The sequence below is a fragment of the Melanerpes formicivorus genome, unplaced genomic scaffold (assembly GCF_026170545.1).
Source record: "Melanerpes formicivorus ecotype bairdi unplaced genomic scaffold, bMelFor1.0.p_v2 SCAF_7, whole genome shotgun sequence".
In the NCBI taxonomy this organism is placed as follows: Eukaryota; Metazoa; Chordata; class Aves; order Piciformes; family Picidae; genus Melanerpes; species Melanerpes formicivorus.
Genome location: NW_027142359.1, coordinates 25,370,024 through 25,392,580, shown reverse-complemented (window position 1 = coordinate 25,392,580; position 22,557 = coordinate 25,370,024). Strand labels below are relative to the sequence as shown.

The 22,557-nt window shown below is 48.9% G+C and overlaps 1 protein-coding gene across 2 annotated transcripts in view; it reads right to left on the bottom strand.

Annotated features, from left to right (window-relative positions):
• The window catches only part of PBX1 (PBX homeobox 1), a 137,459-nt gene that overhangs the window by 21,405 nt on the left and 93,497 nt on the right, over positions 1–22,557 (bottom strand). For both annotated transcript variants that reach the window (XM_068141506.1, XM_068141507.1), the window contains exons 3-6: positions 8,758–9,002; positions 4,911–5,101; positions 3,866–4,001; positions 151–310 (exon numbers count right to left, since the gene is read on the bottom strand). In XM_068141506.1, coding sequence (XP_067997607.1) covers positions 151–310; positions 3,866–4,001; positions 4,911–5,101; positions 8,758–9,002 — 732 coding nt within the window. The remainder of the gene's footprint in view (positions 1–150; positions 311–3,865; positions 4,002–4,910; positions 5,102–8,757; positions 9,003–22,557) is intronic.

Below are 22,557 nucleotides of genomic sequence, written 5' to 3'. Positions count from 1 at the left end.
AGAGGAGAGATTAGAAAACAAGAGAGGAGAGATTAGAAAACAAGAGAAGAGAGATTAGAAAACAAGAGAGGAGAGATTAGAGGGAGAGGGGGAAACAAACAAAAACCCGAACACTACCAACCCAAAATAAAAAAGAAAATAAAAACTAACCAGCTGAATTGGGAGTTGAGGGTGAGTTAGCCTGGCTTCCATGGGCTGACACATTGGTAGCCGTGACAGCCGTTTTGGCAGCATAAATATTGGCTTCCTCTTGGAATTTACCTATGTTCTTCTTGTACCGGATTCTCTTATTTCCAAACCAGTTTGATACCTAGAGTTCAAGAGAAGACAAAGACGTTAACGTTTGGCTCCAGGCAGCATGGCAGGCTGAGGAGGGTGGGTTAGGTAAGGTTAAGCACTGCATATTCCTTCCCCCTCCCCTCTGTTTTCCCAGCTGTGGAAGGAAGCGCCTTCTACCTGTGTGTGCCACACCAAACCCAAGGAAGCTGATGAGACTCCCTTGGGAGTGCTGGGTTTGTGCAGATATATTTGGTTCCTCTGTGGATGGGGTGTCCTCTAAGGGGATGCTCCACAGGAACCACTAGACTCATCCCATGAACATACCAGATGGATTGAAAAAACACCCGACAAAGTGAAATGACTCTGAAATGGCACAGCTCAACAACAGGCATGTGTCATTTGGGGAACTTTGTATTTGCCTCCTCCTCAGTATCTCTTAGACAGGGACAGACATCCTGATTCCTAGGTGCCCCTTCTCCTCCCTTTGGAGAAGGCAGTGTGGCTTTCAGGGAGAACACCCTATGAAGTTATTCAGGCCTGGCTGACACACAAGATTGCCTTGGTATGGCTGAAGCTCTGCTTTCGATCCGAGTGAAATCAGTGCAAAAGGCCAGAGGGGGAGCAAAGGGCTCCTCCTAAGACTGAACTCTGGTCCCAGGAAACAAACCTGTCCCTTGGAATGAGGCAGGAGATGTTTGTGTCTGCCCAGAGACACAAACAGATGCATCTATGCACCTGGAATTGTTCTGAATGGGGCTAGTGGATTTATTTCAAAAGACATAAAGAAGGGCAATGAACTTGACAAGTCATAGGGGTGGCTGTAAATGGTGGGTGAGATCCAAAGGCAAAATGAAACGTTGCAGCTCTGCTCGTGCCAGTCCTGGCAAAGCCATTTCCCTGGGCATGCAGCAGCATGATGCATGAACTTCAGAAAGTCCCAAAGAGAGGTCCAAGCAGTGATCCTTGCAGACTGTCCTAGGATGAGTAGTAAGAATGCTTGACAGAAAGGTCACTGGGACAAGCCTGCAGGGTGTCTGGATAAACAACCCAAAGTTTGCATCTCAGAGTTTCAGCACAGTGATAGTGTAACTCTGAAGCCTGGGAAAGCAGGCTGTGGTATCTGGGCAGAACTGCATTCCAGGGAAAATGTCAGGCTACCTCCTGAACCATCATGAACTCAGTGTTCCTGAAGTCAATGCTGATGATAATCCTCTTCACTTGTGGATGCTATGTCACACAGAACAACTTCAGGGAAGACATGGGAAATATTCAACTTAATAGTTTGGGAAGCAGCTCTCAGCTTTTTCAACAACACTGAGCACAGAGGATCAGGGGATTGTCTTTCCACAGGCTCATCTCTAAGCAGAAGGCAACTTCCAGCCACTACTGACCTTGTTTAAAGAAGCTCACCAGGAAAAAGAGAATAGGCAAATGCCAGAGGATGCTTCAGCTCTCCCAGAAGAACTTCAGCACTCCTAGGATTTCTTGGTGATGCCATTTTGAACTAGCAGATCAACCTCTTTGGTGGAAGTCCAAGGACAATTTCCCTTTGCTTGCTGGTGAGCAAGTACATCATTGCTATTTCTTCCAAAGGGACTGTCCAAGCACCAATACTGGATGTTTATCTTGGGAAGCTCATGATTTTTTCCTCAACTTAGGAAAATAGCTCCAGCTCAGGTGTTAATAACTGAAACCCATGTTTTCATTCCTTTCTATTTGTAATGCTCCCAGGGCATCCAGCAGCTTCTTTCTACAGACAAAGCTGCAGAGGTGCCTTTATGTGCCTATTTACAAGCTACTGAACTGCAGGTACAATCTTGTGCTGCTGCAGAGAGCAGGAAAAGGAAACTATACCCTTCAGAGACTTGCAGAGACAAAGGGCAATAACTGAGCAGCACCCAACACAGATCTGAGAATGAACACTTCAAAGGCACCAGGAGCAGGTGCTGCTTGTGAGGAGCTCCGTTCTACTTCATGGTCAAGCTTTCTCATTAATGACAATGTGCTCCTTCATGATCTTCTCACTTGGCCATTTCTCTACAACTGCTCTCCTGTCTTCAAATGCTGCAGGCCAGTGGGTGAACTTTGAGGGTCACAGGGAAAGAAGTTAGTATAAATGGCCACCACAATTGATCATCTTAAAAGCTGTGAAGCACAGAATCTGCCTTGGTCAGCCTTTTGAGTTCAGATCAACTCTGCTTACAACTTGGAACAGACTCATACAGTCCCATGCTCTCTTTTAGCTTCATCAATAACAGAGTCCTGGATGTGTGTTCGATTCTACCCACTTTGGATGAAGAAAGAAGGAAGATCCTGGAGACTGCTGCACAAAGCAGCCTTGAAACAGCAGGATGAAAAAAACAATCCTAAACACAGCATTTCTCCTGGGCATTTTCTCTTTGCAAGGGAAAAGTTGTAAGTGTGAACAGATGAATTAAATGTGAGAGGGGAAGCATCAGGCCAGCTGTAGGTTTACTTAAACCAACGTGCTGTTTCTCGTGGATGACTCCGTGTAGAATCAACACTTGGGTCTTCTGACCCAGGGGACGCAATCAGAGTCACTCAGCAGGCATTCAACATGGTGACGACACCTACCCCCGGATGCTGTTGCTCCTGCTGAAGTCAGACATGCTCTCACAAGGACACCAGATGCTACCACTGTCTTCAGTTTACTCAAGTGACAAACAGGCATGTGCCTGGGGCTGGCAAGTGGCCCAAGAAGGGGAACGCAATGGGAGCCTAGAGGGATCACTAAGCTCACACAAGGACAAGACTACCAGAGGCCATATAGATTGGCTTTCAATCATGCAGCTTGCTCCAGTAAGAGGGGATGTAAAGAAGGGCGGGCCTGAGCAAAGTACAGCTGAACACTTCAAGGACTGACTGCACTCCTCACAAATCCCAGCAGCTCCCAGGTCAAAGCAACAGACTCCAGGAACGTGGCTGCCTTGAATGTATGGAAATAATTCAATTTGTCTTTATTGACCACCTTTCTTTGAGGGATAAGCAAGTCAGGGAGATGTCATGTTCAGCAGCACAAGAGTAATGACAGAGAGAAATGACCCTGAGAAAGCCCACCCTCCTTGAGCACAAACTATAACTATTAGCCTGTCTGACCCAAACCCTTCCCGCCACGACCTTGTCCATTCTACCTTATCGAGCAAACTGTGCAAATTCTTCCTACTGCCTTCAAATCCCTTGGCTTGAAGAATGGACATGCAGCTCAAATGAGCTCGTCCTGCAAGCCAGCTCAGCACTAGTTCTTTGAGAAGACTTTACCTTTGTGGGTCACTCCACATCATTTCTGCACTGTTAACACCTTGGCTGCACACACAGCCATTGCTCCATGAAGTCTTTGTCCCTCCTAAATCTTCTTCCAAACTCTCCTTTTCCATCCATGGCTTCAGTCTGCAAGTTTGCCACCTGCTCTCCCACCTACTTACACTGACTTGTTCTAAACTCATTTAGTAATTAAATGCTCAGCACTGGGACATGACTGACTTGACTGAGATCCAGAGTGTCCTTCACCACGCCAAGGTTTCCCATTAGCAGTAGCTGTCTTTGCTGCATCTCTGATCTCTCTCACCTGTGAGACTGTGATGCCACATTTCTTGGCTAGCTCTTCTTTGGCTTCCTCACTGGGGTAAGGGTTGCTGAGATGGGAATAGAAATACTCATTCAGGATTTCCGTAGCCTGCTTGTTGAAGTTTCGTCTCTTTCGCCTTGGCATGAGGAAAGAGAGGGAAATAGAAGGAAAAGGAAAGGGAATCAGTGTCATGGATCCAGAAACAGGAATGTAACTTCAGATACTCTGGCTTGCCCCACTTCCTTCCCTCTGTCCCCTGCTACTGATAGCATCGAGTGCAATAGATTTGTGGTCAGGAAGCTTCCCATCTGCACCTTGCAGGTGATTTCTCTCTCAGAACCTTCTAAAGCAAGTCAGTCTCTGTTTCCTCCTCCACCTGGGAAGGTGACTCCCAGCACCTGGCTGCCCTGGTCACAGACATCACTGCAACTCTGCAAAGCTCTGTGCTGACAAAGCAGTGCAGGATTCATCCTTGGGGAAGTTTGTTCAATTTACAGCTGGGCATTATCTGTTTGCTACTTCGTTCCTCATACTCTCAGTGCAGCTGCCTCTCCTCCTCATCCTAAGCTGCAGCGCAAGCCACAGCCTGTATGTTACCAGTTTGGGGAGTGAAATAGTTCTACAATAAATCAAAACTCTAGGACAACAGAATTGGAAGAAGAGAAACAGGAACCTAGAGGGACCAAGATGGAATGAAGAATTAGGGTTCCATCCGTAACCAGAGGGCACATTTTCATCACAGAGGTTTGTTGGAATATGCCACAGAATGTCCCTCTGCCACAGTAAAAGCAGTATATGAAATTCTCAATGTACAGCTGGAAGCTTTGCTGAGACAGAAGGTGGATGTCCTGAACTGCTGTCTCCTCCCCTGCTGAGCCACAGACAGCTACAGGATAAAAATGTTTAATCACCTCGGCAGCTCAAGACCAAGACACACGGCCCTTCAGATGGCCCCAAATTCACTTCAGAACCTCAAAACATCTCTCCCAGGCCTGAATAGTACTGCATGGTGCATAGAGAGAAAGGTTTGGTGGGGTGAGCTCACCGTGCATCCAGAAACCGAGAGCGCAGGATCATGACGGCTTCACACGTGCTTTGCTTCAACTGCATCTGGATGGAGCTGAACTTGCGGTGGATGATGCTCACCATCCGCTCGATCTCCTTTGGTGAGATAGGTCGGGTCCGGCTCTGCTCACGCAGCAGGTTCATCACGTGGGTGGTGAACTCGTTGCATGCCTGGAAGGGCAAGAAAAGCAAAAGGAACCCCAGGACCAGAAGGTCATTCCGTGGTGTCAAGGACAGTACAGAGGCAGTGCTGCTCTGAGAGGTGACACAAGTGGAGGCCTTAGTGGCTGAGGCTCTTTAGGGCAAACCCAGAGCAAGAGTGTGCTGGCTCTCAGGGAAGACAGACATTTTTCTCATCTACCAAATGGGAGGCATGAAAGACTCCCAACAAACATGTTGAGAAAGGCAGGAGCCAACTTCTTTGCTCTCAGGCATTATAGCCAACAGTGTGCCCAGGTGGCCAGGAGGGCCAATGGCATCCTGGCCTGCATTAGGAATAGTGTGGCCAGCAGGAGCAGGGAGGTCATAGTGCCCCTGTACTCTGCATTGATTAGGCCGCACCTTGAGTCCTGTGTCCAGTTCTGGGCCCCTCAGTTTAGGAAGGACATCGAAACACTTGAGCGTGTCCAGAGAAGGGCAACAAGGCTGGGGAGAGGCCTTGAACACAAGCCCTATGAGGAGAGGCTGAGGGAGCTGGGATTGTTTAGCCTGGAGAAGAGGAGGCTCAGGGGTGACCTCATTGCCCTCTACAACTACCTGAAGGGTGGTTGTAGCCAGGAAGGGGTTGGCCTCTTCTCCCAGGCAACCAGCACCAGAACAAGGGGACACAGCCTCAAGCTGCGCCAGGGGAGGTTTAGACTTGAGGTGAGGAGGAAGTTCTTCACCGAGCGAGTCATTTGTCATTGGAACGGGTTGCCCAGGGAGGTGGTTGAGTCATCGACCCTGGAGGCGTTCAAGGGGAGATTGGACGTGGCACTTGGTGCCATGGTCTGGTCATGGGGTCTGTGTTGATAGGTTGGACTCGATGATCCTCGAGGTCCTTTCCAACCTAAGTGATACTGTGATACTGTGATAGATGGAACTAAGGTAGGTGAAGCCATGGGCCAGTCTTAAGGCATGACGCAAGTCGCAGACATTGTTTTGTTGGATGGGACTGGAGGAGCTGTTGATGTATCTCATTGTGGTAGTTTTAGGCTGTGCCTTTAAAATTTGTTACAGATTTTGAGCAGAAAAGTAGAAAAATATGAATCAATCACTATTGGGTGTGAAAAGGAGAACTAAAGATAATTGCAGACAATTTCATGGGAGAAGTATCTGCTATAAGACTGCTTGTACCAAAAGATTCTTTACCTGCTCTCCCTGCTCCTGCTGCCCTAGCTGGCCCCCCACACGCCATGTCATGCAGAGCCCCTTGTGCTTCACAGGTGCAGCCCTCAGAGACAACAGCACTGCTCTGTGCTCTTAGCACATCAGATAAGAAGTAAATAACGATAATAATTAAAGCCTGAGTGAGGCAGGAGCCCTGACAACTAAGGGCAAGAAGGTAATAATTCCAATTAGTTTGCTGCTGGCACAGCACTGCCTGGCTGCTCCTGCTGTCCCCATGCTGTGCTGTGAGGACAGGGCAGTGAGAAAAGTCAGAGGGGGACAGAGGAATTTTGAGGCTGGATGAAAGCCACTTCATTGTCCTCTTGTCCATCCCCATAAGAACCTTACACCTATGATAGGATTCCCTAATTCCCAGAACCAAGCCCCAGAAACCAGGCTGAGAACAGCACTCAGACATCGATGGCTCAAGAAGCCTTTGATCAGTGCTCCTGGGACACAGCTACTGCAAGGACAGTGCCCCCAGTACCCCATGATGGGAGCAAAGGGGCTAGCAGTGAAAAACATTGATTTTGTGGACTAGCGACACAGATTTGACTTACTGCCTCCCACCCTTCCAAGCTGAATCCACATCCACAGCTCAGTCTCAACAAGGAGACATCCCTGAGGCTAGCAGAGCCCCTCCAAATGCCCATCACCAGCTCTAGCAGACAGCTCCCATCTCCCAGGGTGAGCTCTCAGCCAGGTGCCTCCTAGAAGCCCAAGCAATTTCAGCTCATCTCCTCTTGGCGTGAAATAAAGAGCAATAAAGGCAAAATTGCCAGTGAGCGCCGTGCTGTCACAGCAGCAGCCAGACGCCGTCAGAAGCCAGGCACTGAGCAACCTCAGCCACCAACAATGGGATTGGAGGGAGGGGAAGTGGAGATTGAGAAACCCCAAACCCTGGGTTTGCAGGACTGTGGGTGATGATGTTGGAGATGTGGACTGACACAGTCATTTGCAAATTAAATTGGTGCCAAAATCAACCCTGTCCTCAGCTATGAGAAGGAAAGATGCAGCCCACCTCACCCCATGGGGCTAGGGTAAAGGCTTCTCTCACCTAGATGTCCCTTTGAGGAGCAAAAATGATGCAGAAACAAAATCAGAAAATCAAACAATAAAAGCTCTCAACCAAGGGAAAGAAGGAGCAGAAGGTCCTTCCCTGAAGCCTGTGACAGGGTCTCTCCTTGGGCTGAAGCGGCAGAGGACATAGGGTGTCTCTCTCCCTCTTCAGCCTAGGGGCTGAAAGATAAGTCCTGACATGCTCTCCACTCCTACCCACTAGAGATGGCTCAGGCTCCCTTGTGCCACACTACCCAGTCTCCATGCCTTGAGGAAGTGACAGCAAGAGAGAGCTGAGGATAGACACCAAAGGTCATTTATCCAACCTACCCCCTTGCCTGCTCCCTGGGGCCTGTCAACCCCCTCCTCTTCTAACCCTCTACCGAAAGGCCTTTTATGGTGTGATCACACCCAGCTTCCCCAACACTAGAGCTCTGCCTGGCCACCCTGACCCAGGGACACATATTTAAGGTGGTTCTACACTAGGTGTAGATCTGAAGATGCAACATGGCACCTGAAGGAGTAAGACATGCCCCAGCCTAACCACACATCCAGTTAACCAGTTAAAATGCGGGCTGGGCTGGCTCATCCAGCACTCAGGGGCTGCTTGCAGCCCCATCACATTGGCAGAGATGGCATTAAACCAGAGACCCAAAATGCTGCTTGGCCTCTGGCTGCTGAGCCTGCCCTGAACCCCAAAAAAGAGGGATCCTTCCTTGCTCACGTTCAATAAACCACAACCTCAGGGTAGAAATCACATTAATCACAAGGGCAAGTCACACAGCAGCAAGAAGAGCTCTGTGAAATGTCTGGAAGAAATAAGGTTTGAGTGTTGGCCTGTGAAGCTTTTCATGCAGTTGTCACTGTTACCCATAGCTGCATTCAGGACCCACAGCTTTGCTTTTACTTTTCTCCAACAAATAATTTTCCAGGAGAAAAAATGGTTCTATTTTTTTTCTCCTCTGGAAAAAGAACTCTTCAAGCAGAAAAATATATTCAGGGAAGATTTTAGTTCAAGCCTTGTTTGGAAAAATGCCTGCACTGAGCCAGCATGTTGAAGAGGACTCCCTTTTCTCAGGGCAAATTTTGGCAAGGTATTAGGGAAAGAGCGAAAAATGAAACCCAAAGGGGCAACCTGTGCTGAGCCTCCTCTTGCACAGCACCCCAGTACAAACCCCCCTGTAACTCTCCCACACCTAAAGGAGCTGGTTTCACTGCAAGGCAAGCAACAGCTTGCATTTGCCTGTATGCTCCTAACAATAGATGTCAGTAGCGATCCAGGCTGTGCACATCCACGTCACAGTACTGGCAATGGATGGTGGCTCTCCTAGCTGCTCCAGAACCTGGTCTCACCATTCCACCCCTACCAGCCCTGCCTCCACCACAAAGGAGCCTGTTACCTGCTCGTACTTCTCCAGCTCCGTGTGGTAGATCTGTCGGATCTGGGAGAGTTTGGCTCTGTAGTCGGAGTGCTCCACCGAGTTGTCGGAGCCGGCTCCTCCTGATGCTGCGGCAGCGGCAGCCGCGGCGGCCGAGCCACCTCCCTTTTCGGGGCCTGCTACCCCCTCGGCCAGGAGCATGTTGTCTAACCGCATCAGCTGGGGGTCCGTGGGCTCCTCTTCCTGTGCTCCCCGGATACTCAGCACTGCAGGAGACACAAAAGGGAGAGAGGGCTTAGCACAGGGAAGGGGATGCTCAGCCTAGTTGGATGGGCTGGGCTCAGTGCCCATTAACAGAGCTTTTCTTCCTTTTCCGTGGGTACCCATACAGGCAAGTCTGAGTCCTGGTGTTCCAAGTGCTCATCACCAAGCACAGCTCCATGGCTCTTCAGCCCAGCAGCAGTGAGGGGGGCACACCAGGTTCCATCAGGGAAGAAGTAGGGCAGAACCATCAGAGCGCTTACAGCAGAGGTAACCCAGAAAGCTACACTTTGTGTTCAAATATGCAGCACAACTGCTAGCGACACCAATCATAAAAACAAGAAACATATCAATTCTTGCTGCCAGACTCAGGTCCTGACTCAAGTATGGGATGGAAAGTTGGAAGTCTCTAGCCCAGACCTCAGCTCACCCTAGGGTACTCTAATGCCACCCAACGTGACATTTATGGCCTGATCCCACACCATTTGCATCAGCCTCAGACGGCAGAGGAAGATAGGGAGAGCCCAGGGCTGACTGTGGCTCAGTTTCCTCATTGTTAAATGCAGGTGGAGTGGCCTTGCAAGGCCATGCTTTCAGCCACAGTGTGGAAGAAGTGGTGGAAAAACATACAAGATAAATTTAATTCGTTGGAAAATGCCTTCTGTTTTGGAACTTGGGCATTCCAGTGAAGTCTAAACCACACTGAGAAGAGAGGCAGCAGTAAATTAATCCTCCCAGAGTGACCGAGGAGACAATTTCTTCCCCCCCGCCTCAACTATTGTTTTGAGTAAAAGTCCTTCCTCTACAAGGGCTTTCCTGGGGAAAAAAACAATGAAAAATGGAAGCACCTCAACTGCTCAGGATCTCACAGGCCTGAAGGACAGAGTTACCCTATGTGCATTCCCCCACAGTCTGTGTTTGACCACAGAAAGTTCTTCACAGAAAGAATTGTTAGCCATTGGAATGGGCTGCTCAGAGAGGTGGTGGAGTCACCATCCCTGGAGGTGCTCAAGAGGGGATTGGACGTGGCACTTGGTGCCATGGTTTAGTAGTTATGACGTCTTGGGTGACAGGTTGGACTTGATGATCTTTGAGGCCTTTTCCAACCTTATTGATTCTGTGATTCTAAATATAACCTGAGATTTCCACATGCACCCATGCACAGGTGTATGCAGCTGCAAAATAAATCAAATAAATCCTTGATGAGTGAACAAAAAAGTCATATCCTAAGAGGAATTAAAAGCATTTCCCCATCTCTGGATGGGATGCTCAAAGCACTTTGCAAACACCCTCAGCACTCCCCCGTAGGACGTACTGGTGCACATCCAGAGCTGGGCAATGCTGCATGGATTTTAACAGAACCATGTCTGCTTACACTCCAGATGAATTTGACCCCCTAAATCTGCAGGGAAAACAAGAGCAAAAGATTCTCCTCATCATTAAAAAGAAAAGTCTAAAACCAGTTGGAAATAAGAAGCAAAAAGCCATATACTAAGCATAATCCTCCTCAACCCTAAGCTGAGCTACTATCAGTGTAAAACACAAGTAGAAGACCCTGGTGAGAGACTTGGCTAACACTAAAACAATCTGTTCTGTTTAAAGCCTCAAACTCTACTGAAAATATTCTTTTCCAGACTCTAGCATTTATTGACATTTTTGTGATTAAAGCATCCACTGCCCACAAAGGTGGGAAGGTCAGGGAAAAAGGAAAGCTAGAAAAAAGCTCAAGAACAGTACATTTGCCAATAAGATGAGGGAGGAATAAACAATTCCACACTAGAAAGAATAATTTCTGTATGGAGGGATAAGGGCATGGTGTCAAATTTGGAGCTGGGTGCCAGTTGCTGAGCCCTGAGGAGACAGGATCAGCATCTCCCCTCGGCTGGGGGAGGCTTCCCATGGCACTGCTGGCACCCAGCCACACGCTTCACCAGTGAATAGATCCGAGGGGTTTCGGATTCCATCAAGAAAATGGTTCAGGGCATGCAGTCTATAAACTGAAGTAGGAGGTAAATGTAGCCAAAATCCTTAACAAGAAGGAAGTGGTGCTAGAATGTGAGAGACAAACTTTATAGAGGGGAAAAAAAAAAAGGAAAGATCCTCTCACTATTCTTCCAGGACAGAAAAAACACCACTAAATTAAAGCACATCAAAAGCCCAAATGCAAAGCAACACAGGTGAAAAAAAAAACAACCCACCACACTACATAAAATAAATCAGAAGTCCCCAAATAAACAAATCAAAACGTGGAGTTGCCAAAACAGGTGCATCTGGATTTCAAAAGGGAAAATATTTTTAGATTAAAAATCTCAGGAATCATTGACCTGACAGGTAGGCACGAGTGATTAATTAGTTTATGTTTAGAGAGCTGTTTCCTGATGAAAAGCGCTGCGTAACCCCTGAGCTTCATTGCTGCGCAGCACACTGGGACCGGCACCCACCGGCTGTGCTGCACATCCAGAGCACCCCACGGACGGACAGTCATCCCTGCAGCAGAGACCCAAACCCAGCTGGGACCACACAGGGATGGCCTGAACTTGGCTGCCTGCTTGGAACGTGGCTGGGGAGTAAATAAATGGAAAGGCCAATGTGGCTAAGCAGAACGGATGCTGTCTATTTATCCCTCAAAGGCTGTGCTCAGCCGAGGAGAAGACAAAATGATTATTTAAAAGCACCTTTTTAATCTTCCCATCACTGAGCCCAGATCCAATGTACCTCCTGCCAGGATGCCTGGGGTGCTAGGCAGCTTTCACCCTCACAAATGCACCCTGTGAGAGGATGTGGCTCCTGCTCTGCCAGGTGGGGGGTCAGGGTGGGCTGACACAGGCAGCACCTACCTCACTGTGGCTTTCCCACCAAATCAAAACATAATAAATAAAGCAGAGTGATCCTTGGCAGTCCAGCTGCATCCCCAGCATGTCTGCCCTGGCATTCCCAGGCCCCATCATGTGCTGATCCCGATTAAAGAGATGGGGGGTGGGGGAGAAGGGAAGAACAAAAAGAAAGATAGTGACTGGCAGCCGGGGTGAGGAAAATTCACGCAAGACTTTCTGTCCTTGGCTGCGTTCCTGCTGGCTTGGCAGCCCCCAGAGCGGTGGCGAATGCCACTAGAGGGTGCTCAGCCCTCACCAAGGTCCCCCACTGCCTCCCAATCCATTTATATATATATCTATATATAAAACATATCTATGCACACACAAATACATATATGTACTTTAAAATGCAAAGCCAAGCCACGTGCCTTGCCCCTGCTTGCACCACTGCAAAGCACTGACCAGAGAAGGGAACTGAGGAGCATGGTCATAGCAGGGTCACTGGTACCAATGCCAGCAGCTGGGGACCACCAAGCCACCAGTCCAGTCACAGACGTCACCAGGGTCATGGAGATCTATTCTAGCAGCTGGGAAATGGCTCCCAGCTCACACACTTGCTTCTCTTCCCTCTTAAGGAACACACAGTCCGTGTGTAGAGATCATCTTTGAAGTCCCAATCCTGGGCTGGCTCAGTGGTGTGGCTATTAATACAGGCCATGGGGAGGTGGTGGTAGGACTGGCCTCTAGGAATGAGGTGAGGAGACAAAGCCAAAAGATAGCTCCCTGTCTCCTTCCCTACCCTGCAATTCAGGGACACAGGATGGGAACTGCATCAAGTCACCAAAGCTTTAAGATGCTTCAAGATGTTTCCCACCAACCCTGGTAGCTCTAAGGAGTGCCTGCAGAGCAGCAAGCTCCATGCTCACAAGAGGTGGACAGCCAGCACCCAATATGTGCCTCGTGTCCATGACTGCTGGGGCAGCCACACAGTCTGACATATATCCAGGGTGGGAGGTACAAGGCAGGAGGAACAGCTTTTGCCAAACAAAGTGCTGGCATATGCCTTCATAACAGACTACACCCCAGAGGATGGCCTGGGGCTGTGAAGATACCCAAGAGATCCACAAAGGTGGGTATCAGGATCCTCCTGGTCCTCCTAAGTTATCACCAACATTCCCTGCTTTATTTACTCCATTTTCCTGGAAGCATTCCTCCAAAAGACCCTGAGAAGCCAGATCAGCACAGGAGCTATAAATACAACAACCTCTCTTCTCCAAGACCACCCCAAAACGCTTCAGCTTAGCAACTCTTTTATGTCCACCCCCTCCAAATCTTCCAGCTTGGAGGTGCACAGGCAACAGAGGCAGAACAACATCAGGAAGGCAACCAAACGTGATGAGGTTTGATGGTGACAGCTTAGCAGGAGACTGTAGCTCAACAGTGACAATCAAAAAGGATGCTCAAACCTTCAAGCTCTACCTTTCTGCTAGAAAGGGCATTTTCTCCTACTGTGGTCAGAGTCCTCAACCTCAAGGAATGTGGGAAGCAGGAACCTGTCCTAGCCAGACTCCCAGCATGGGAACGTCAGCTGCAGTGGTACAGCTTTCACCACCGTTTCTCACCCTCATGTCTCCCCTTGGGTGCTGTTGCATGTGTGCATTCACCACAGTTAGGAGCCAGACAGGACTTTGAGAATGGAAGCCAAAGATGAAGCAGAAGACACTAGAGGAGGCTATGGCAAGGTGGAGCAACAGGAACGGCCTCCTGAGGGATGCATCAGGGACATCTTGGAATAAGACACCGAATGACAACATAAACTGACGATGAAAGAAGAGATCCTCCAGAGCCAGCACGGTCACTGGATCCTCAACTCTCCATCGACTTTCAGTAGTCAAAAGCATAGTTCCATGGAATTCGCTGTGACTGCCTGGTTAAGATCCCCTCCCAACTGCAGGACCTGGCTTCCACAGCTTTGTTTGCTGACACAGGGCTGGTTGCAGCAGCTGGACATTTAAACAAGCCCACCCTCGAAAGAAACCCACTGTGAGGTTTAATGAGTGCGGGACGAGTGCTTGCCCTCCTGCCCAAGCTGGGCTGCTTCTGGTCCGGTTTCCTCGTGGTTGTTTCTGCCCATTCCCCACTTGCTGAATTGCCTTTCCAGGGGGACATTTTAAAGGAGAAGGAGATTTCAAGTAAATGATTGCAACTTATCGAAAATAATGTGCTACTTAGCATCAGAGACAAGCATCCTGGCAGGCAGAAATGGGAAGCAGTGCTGGAGCAGATGGGAGTAATTAGGTTGTGATTTTCAGAAGGGTTTTCTTTCCTGCCTCCACTGTGCCTAAGATGTACAGAGAGGGGGGAGAACAACTCACCCAATACAGAGTTTCCAGAGAGGCAGAAAATTCCTCTGCTCAGTCTGTGAGCTGGCCTTTGGTGTGACTTTCCCATGGGGAAACCAGAGACGCTTGACATGCTGGTCGAGCACTGCTGGCTGCTCTCGCTATCCTCTCATCAAGCATGGTAAGATGCCCCCTTCCACACCAAGGCACTCATCTGCCACTGAAGCATGGACACATCACCCACACATTGGATAAACAAGGTTTAGTCTCAATCCTCTCCTGGACAGGTGGGTGCCCCTCCAGGCTGGCATGGATGATAAAGGCATAGAAGTTTCTCCTCAGCAGCTCAAAAACTCTTGCCCAGACTCATGCAGCCCACAGCCAGGCTTTGAAACACACATTTAACCTCAGCCCTCTTCTGACCTTTTGGAATTTAACCACCATTGTAATAGTCCCTTGGGCTTGTGAAGATCCAGTTTCAGGAGTCACAAGAGCTCCCTGGTTTTCCTTAAACATATTTCTAACTCTCCAGGTCAACAGCCAGCCAAGAGGACAGTCACGACAGTCACAGGCAGTGAATGCCTGTGCTAACACCACCAGTCATGAATCACCTTATTTTAAACTGATCTCAATACTCACTGGAGCCTCACTCTACATTTGTGAGCAGTGAAGATCAACAGCATTGAACCTGGTAAGAAAATGCTCCTGTATCTGACTTGCATTTGAGGACAGTTACACCCTGATAGGGCTCTGGGCAACCTGATTTAGTGAAGGATGTCCCTTGCTGACTGCAGAGAGGTTGGACTAGGTGACTTTTAGAAGTCCCGTCTGGCCTGGACCATTCTACACTTCTATGAAATGGCTTGAAGCTCACTGTATACATCCTCCTGATACTCATACATGCAGTCACAACCAAGCCAGGAGAGCTGGAATCACAGTGTTCCACTACCCTCATGGTAAAGAGCTTGCTCCTAAAATCCAGTCTAAATTTACTCTTCTCTAGTTTGAAGCCATTGCCCCTCATCCTATCACTACAGGCTTTCACAAACAGTCTCTTCCCATCCTTCTTGTAGGCCCCCTTCAGGTACTGGGAAGTCATTATTAGGTCCCCCTGGTGCTTTCTCTTCTCCAGATGGGCTTGAGCTGCTCTTTCCAAACTTCTTTGTGTTCAAAAGCCCCCAGACCCCATGCACCCACTTAAACTCCACTTTTTTCTCCTAGGCAGGTATACTTGCAGCCTACTTTCTTCTGCAACAGTAAATCCCAGACACAAAAGAAAATCCAGTGTCTCAGGTCTCCTCTTTGAACACAAAGTCACCTTCAAGACCCTACGCTCAGGAGGAATAAAGGAACTCTCAGAGCTCTGTGAAGGATACTAAAGCACCTCCAGCTGAGTCTTCATGCTGCCAGTTTGCAAGAGATGGCAATGTGTCTCCTCAGCAAAGCACACAGTGTCCACCTTCAAGGGGCATCAACAATCTTTGTAACCAAGGTGGAGCACTTTTTGATATTAAGTTGGTTGGATCATATTCACCATGTTTGCAAAAAGCCACGATAAAAATCAACACCAAAACACAAATGTCTATTTCCAAGATAAATGGAAGCTGCAAACTTCCAAATGCCTGGACACACACTTTTTCAGAAAGCAGGAATCCAGAGAAGTTGAGGGTTGGTTTTTTTGTTCTTACGATCAACATAAAAGTTCCCCTCCTCCTTTCCAACCTTTCCAAAACTTACAAATGGATAAACAGATTTTTCACTCAGATTTTCCAAAACAGGCTGCCATGAGATGAAGCAAGGAAGATTTCAGCTGGCAAAATGGCTTTTTGTGCATCTACTTATTTCTTTCTTTCCTTTCCAGAAAAAGGAGGAACGTTGTGAAACTGATGGGTCATTTCCATCACCACTTTTCACAGCCTAAAGTCATAAATCAAATCCCAAATCTCAGCAACAAATCAAAGAGAGAGGCTTGCACCTGTAAGCGCCGCAAAGCTACCCCAGATCCTCACAAGCCCATCTCCTTTCTCAATACAGTGTCTATCAGGGCTGTTTGGAAACAAAGCACTTCAACTGTTTCATGAGAGATGCTTTCCAAGGTGGAGAAGTGTTCCTTCAAGTCCATAAAGCACACCTAAGTGTGATAAGGTATGTAATTCCATGGAGACAGGAGCAAGTCACATCAGCTCAGAGTAATGGTCCATGTAGACCCAGAAACCAACTCCAGCTACAGCTAACGAGCCCTACTGGAAACCCAACCAAGGCCATGACCAAGAGCAGAAGCATCAGATGCTCAAGACAATGGCACTTCCCCTAGCACTCTCCTACCCACTATCAGTTTTGTAAACTCATATCACAGCCTGAATTCAGATCAAAACTGTTTTCTGAATCAAAAGGGACAAGGGAAGGGACCTGAAGGGAGGTTGTAGCCAGGTGGGGGTTGGTCTCATCTCCCAGGCAACCAGCACCAGAACAAGAGGACACAGTCTCAAGCTGCACCAGGGGAGGTTTAGACTTGAGGTTAGGAAGAAATTCTTCACAGAAAGAGTGACTGGCCATTGGAATGTGCTGCCCAGGGAAGTGGTGGAGTCACCATCACTGGAGGTGTTTAGGAAGAGGCTGGATGGGGTGCTTGGTGCCATGGGTTAGTTGATTAGATAGTGTTGGATGATAGGTTGGACTCAATGATCTCAAAAGTCTCTTCCAACCTGGTTTACTCCATTCCATTCCATTCCATCCCATTCCATTCCATTCCATTCCATTCCATCCCATTCCATCCCATTCCATTCCATCCCATCCCATCATCTCCCATTCACGTTATCCTTTTTCCCCTCCTTCTTTTTCTTTAATAAAAACTTGGGTCAATTTCAAAACAACCAAAGCAGTAACTTGCCATCTTTTGAGGGAGGAAAAGTCTTTGCTGAATCCAACCCAAATTTTTTTAAAAAGTCTGAATTACCCTCCAACAGTAATTTTAGGGTGTGGGAAATGGGAGAAGGGAATTTATCACATGCCAAAGAGTTTCTCAGCTCCCAGCAGCAGCTCTCCATCACTTCAGGAGGATGCAGCCTGCATGTGCCATGGAAGCTGCAGAAGAGAGACATGTATTTCATAGCACTGGCAAAGAGTCTGCACCAGTTTTCTCCCAACCCCATCCCAAATGCCAGAAGGGTTGCCATAGCGAGCGAGGATATGGCAGCAAAACGATCAAAAGGTCTGGAAAATCATCACTAACATGATATTGGGGTGGAAACAAAAAAATCCCCCCCAAATGATCCAAAATAGCCACAAAAATAAGGCACAATGTTGCAGTCATTACCAAAAAACCCAGATTCCCTGACAAATGTGCCTGCCTGAGAAATGAACACTGAGGAGCTTGTCTTTCCAGTCCTCCCCTGCATCCTCCTCCTGCTGACCAGTGGCTAGTGGCTGAGATGGGTATGGAAACTTTTGACCCTGCCCCTGCACACTCAGTTGCTGCTACACTGTGGTCAGACGAAGCACTGCAGATAGAATTTACATTATTTTTGATTTTTTTCTTTCCACAAACTGGGTCTACTCATGGATGCTCCATGCAGGCTTGTGGTCAACTCCCATCGGCTTCAGCAGTAAAAATCCCAGCTACAGCAGTCCCACTTGAGATTTGGAGGCAGGTAGGCAAAAAAGCCAGAGCTGCTTGCACCTCTTGCACCACAAGCAGATCACTGAACAGAGGTGGTTTAGTGGCAGAAAGCAGGCTAGAAGTCCTTGTAGACATTAAAAACAAGCCAAGCAATGCCAAGCCAACCGCCCCACTGGTGCACAAAACACCTCCTCTCCTTCCAGTTACAGCAGCTTCAAGCCCATCTTTACTACATCCATCTGGAGCACCAAACCCTCACAACTCCACTTAATTAAGCAAATTAATTTCACCTCCTCCAATAATACTCTGCAAACAACCCATCACCCCAGACCCAATCTGTGGGCACAAAGGGGTCAACCATGTCTTAGTGGCACTCCTCTGTTGGAAAAGCTCGGTTAAATTTTGTCCACACACACATCCCACTGAGCAGCCCACACATCCCCACACCAGGCTCCTGGTCTGGCCACGAAGCAGGCTGATGCTGGGGAGCTATGCTAAAGCAGGCTGGAGCAATCCGCTCTCGGCTTATCTTGCAGAGCAGTTTTCCCTTCCCTAAGCAGGGCAGGATTAGCAGGTTCCAGTTACAGCTGCAAAGTGTCATCAATCCCTTATCTGCAGAGCCTAACCCAGCGCGTCTCGAATTCTCCAGCCACACCGACCACACCATGAGAGACTGCCCACAGCCACTCAGCCTCCTCCCTCCCACTCTCCTCCATTTTGCCCCAGCCCCTGCCATGGGTAGGGGATGGGACCGACCTCCAGCTGTTTGGAGCCGAAGCTGCAGCAGATGAAGGAAAGCAGGGTGAGATTCAGCGCTGCTCTGCTGCCGGGCCAGAACTGAGCAGAAGATGTAATCCAGCTAATTGACCACCAGGGCAGGCCTGGCTCAGGGGAGTAGCATCCACAGTGGAGAAAAGCCGGTGGCTGGGATGGTAAATTGGCATTACAGGCAATGGAGGGGAAAAAGATAATAAAAACATGCACATGTGCTCCCCCTTCTCACACCTATTGGAGTGCGTAGGGGATTTTTTCCAAGCTTAAATTGTGATATGGGGCAAAAAAACATGAGAGATTTTGCTATTGTGATCAGAACAGATGGCTAATCACAGGGCTTTGCCTTGGTCTCTCCTGTGCCAGGACCTCACCTTCCCCTGGTGGAGTTTGGGTGATGGACCAGAGTCCCCTCTGCAGCACCAAGAGTGTAAATTGTTGCTGACAGAGAGTGAGTCTTTGTTTCCACCCCAGGAAGGGTGGTGCCTTGGACCTGGCTTGGACTTGGTGGTGCCTGGAGACACATCTCAGACTGGAACGTGGAGTGGACACGGGGGCTCCCTAAGCCCTGCAGGAACAGATCAGCAAACAAAAGATGGGATTGCTCCCAGGACATGTCCAGCCATAAACACCCCCACTCGGAACGGCAGTAGGGCTGGGATCTGCACGGTGCTTTGCATATCAATCCTCCCTGCTGAAAAGAAATGGGTCCTTTGAATGAACTGAATCTGCTAATGAGAAACGGGGCCTCCAGAGCCCCTCTGAGGACAAGGGTCCCATTTTGACCGCCCCAGGCCAAGCCCTGAAAACCGAGAATGAACAAAGAGAGGTTTTCCCCCAGAAGGAAGCTGCCTTTCCAGCCTGCTCCCCTCTCTGAAAGGTCATCTCCCCTGGACACGCAGCGCCTGTGGCCGGCTGCTCAATGCACAAAGCAGCCAGGGCAAGGAAGTCATAGGTGAAAGACTGCCGAGAGACCAAGCTGAAAAGCTGCCTTTCAGATTCCCTTCTCCTGCCATCCTTCAAAAAAGATAACCTGCAAGGCTCCACCTAAGGAAATCTGGCTTGGAGCTCATTAGACAGCCCACTCAAATCCTGGCTTTGCTGAATAATTTGAAGGTGCCTGCTGCCCATCACATGGCCCAGGGTAAGGCTGATGTGCTGCAAAGCTGATGGCCTTGCCATGGACTAGATTCAGAATTTTGTGCAATATAGGAGAGATTTTCCAGGTCCCAGAACTAAGCCATCACAGGAAATACCACTGGCTTTTTCATCCCTTTCTCTCTCACAAAGCAGGCAGCACAGAACCACAACAGACATCTTTACCAAAAGCTGGGGACAGACAGGTCACAGCTTCCCACTGCAGAGTCCTCTTGGGCCACATCCTTTCCTTCCACTGCCACAGGCCCCCCACGCTTCCTGCTTACTGGCACACTATGCCCAGAGTCACTGAGAACCACATTCCCATTTCCAGTAGCAAATTTCTCATGCAGCCCAAGAGCCCTTCTGCTTACTTGAAGGTAGCCTCGTTACCCAATGCTTGGAGAAGGTGGCCACAGACACAGTATAACCTTTTTTTGTGTGTGTGCATACAGACATGAGAGAAGCAAAAGAGAAAGGAGCAGCTATTAAGCAAGGAGTCTCCACCCAGGGTGAGACTTCATGGATGGATTTTGCTTGATGCCCTGGCAAAGGGGAGATTACAGCCTCTACCAAGCAGGAGTGGATTAGAAGTGCCTACCACTGGTGACTGTCTCCTCTGAGGTCACCCATGGCCCATGCCTCTTGAGGAGGCTGGACACTGCTCTTCTGTGAGAGACAAGATCTCCCATTCCAGGCACATGTGAAACCATTCCTCCTCCCACGTCCACCTCCACCTCAGCCATGGCACCCAGTGATCCAAACTCTCTCCACGAAAAACCTGAAAGTTATATGCCTATGAGGGTACCCAAGTCCAAAGCCCAAGGTATTGGAAATCCCACTCCAACTCCTGTAGGGTAGCCACCATTTAGATGCAACTCATAAGCCACTGGACAACTGTAGGCACACACTTTCAGTGGGGGCCTGTAACTAGGACAATAATAGGCCACTTCACACTGTTACAGAAATCACCTAGATGACAGGACCAGAGCCAACCTCCCTGGAGTCTGTATGGATGCCACTGATGTGATTTTGAAGTACCAAAGCTCTCCAGTACTAAATGTTCCTCTAACTCCTAAAAGGCTTCCTTTACACATAAGGTCTTTCTCTCTAGGCTATACATAGATCACAAAGCCTACCTGAAAGCTCTCCTTCCATCTGCTTGGTTTGCAAGCTTGTCTCGCTCACAGAACCACAGGGAGATGAATTTTGCCCAAGTCTAGATGGTCCAAACTGCCACGGCTAAGGCAAGCTATCGTGAACCCAGCATTGCTGGGATTCATTGATCTTGGGCAAACAGAGGAGCACATTTTTTGCACGATGCTCAGTCCCTCGCACTACTGCGTCGACCTGAGAGCCTGGCGTCAAACCTGGTCCTCGAGCGCGCCAGACAAAGCCTGACTCTTTGAAAGGCAACAGCCGGTCGGCAGCGTTTTAAGGCCAGAAAACAGCTCTGAACGTTCAGTTCCTTCTTTAAATAGAGGCCCCTTCTGTAAACGATCTGTTTGGACAGGAGGGAGAGTGCTGCAAGAGTCCAAGCGCTTGTGAAATAGGATCGGCTGCCTTCACTCCTGCTCCATTCAAAACATGTGGGGGGAAGAAAGAAACCCGAAACAGGCAAGGCAAGAGGGGAGGAGAGAGCCCCCTGCACCTCCACGCTGCTGGAAGGGTGAGAGACAAGAGAGAAAAGAGGGAAAAATAATAAAAAGGGATCAATGAGTGGCATTTCTGTTTGGAGGCGCCTGCGTGTGTTTAATTATATTCCTCGCAAGAGGTTGTTGACGCAGATTTCCGTGCTGCGGGGCGGCAGAGTAATAAGATCCGGCTCTGCCTTCTACCCTGGACGATCTCGCTTGGAGCTTTACCACCAAACCCACCCGACTGTTCGGTTTGGCAGCACCTTGGGGCAGAGGGGGGCTGACACCCAGCCTCACAGCACACTGGCCAGACAGACACACAGCTTCCCCCTGCTCCTACAAGAGAGGCCCCTGCCATAAACAGAGGAGATTAAAAAGGGAGCAAAAAACGAAACAAAACAAAACCCTCTTTGCCCAACTCCGGCTGCGTCCCAGATCAAAGATCATCTCCAGTGAGGCCATCTGGTCCTTGTAAATGTAAAACCAAATTGAAAGCCCTGCCCTCACCTCCTCCGCCGACTCCCTCAGCAATATTGCTTTTACCGGCCAAGGAAGGAGCTTGCAAAAGGCATCTGTATGTAATATAGAGCCCCTGTGCAGCTGGGCCGTAGGCTCGTGGCCCCCCTTTTTGTTAATCATGGAGCAGAGGTAAATGTTTTCTTTGGAAACAGGGGCCCTGTTATTCCCAGGGGACTGGGATGAGTTATTTTTTGGGACTAGACCACAGCAGCAATCCTGTGATGGAGGAGGGCTGCTCTCCAGCTGAGGACTGGGATGTTGCCGCTGTCCTGGCTTAGAAAGGATCACATTGTGGGGCGGAGATATGCCCCTATCATTCCAGGAGTATCCCCAGTCATCACGAGAGCCATGCAGCAACCTCCTTCTCCGACCAAAGCAGGCTTCTCCTACCACTGCTCCCTGCCTGGGATGCAAAAAGACGATGCACAGGCCAGCAAACAAATAGAGAAAGAGAAGGACTGTACTGAGCACTTCCAAAAAGGGGATAGAGCAGATCCCAGCCAAAAATTACTTGTGAAAGTCCCCACCACTGCCAGTCAAAATACTCCGGGCCCGACTTGAAAGGCAAGAGGGAGCCGCTATCGAGAGGAGAAAGCTACACGGGAGACATCGCAGGCAAAGAGGAGGCAGCTTGAGGAATTCCTACCCATCAAGCTTTATTGTGTTATTCCAACTAAGCAGAGACAAAAAGACAAATCTCAGCTCCCTACTTTCATTTATAA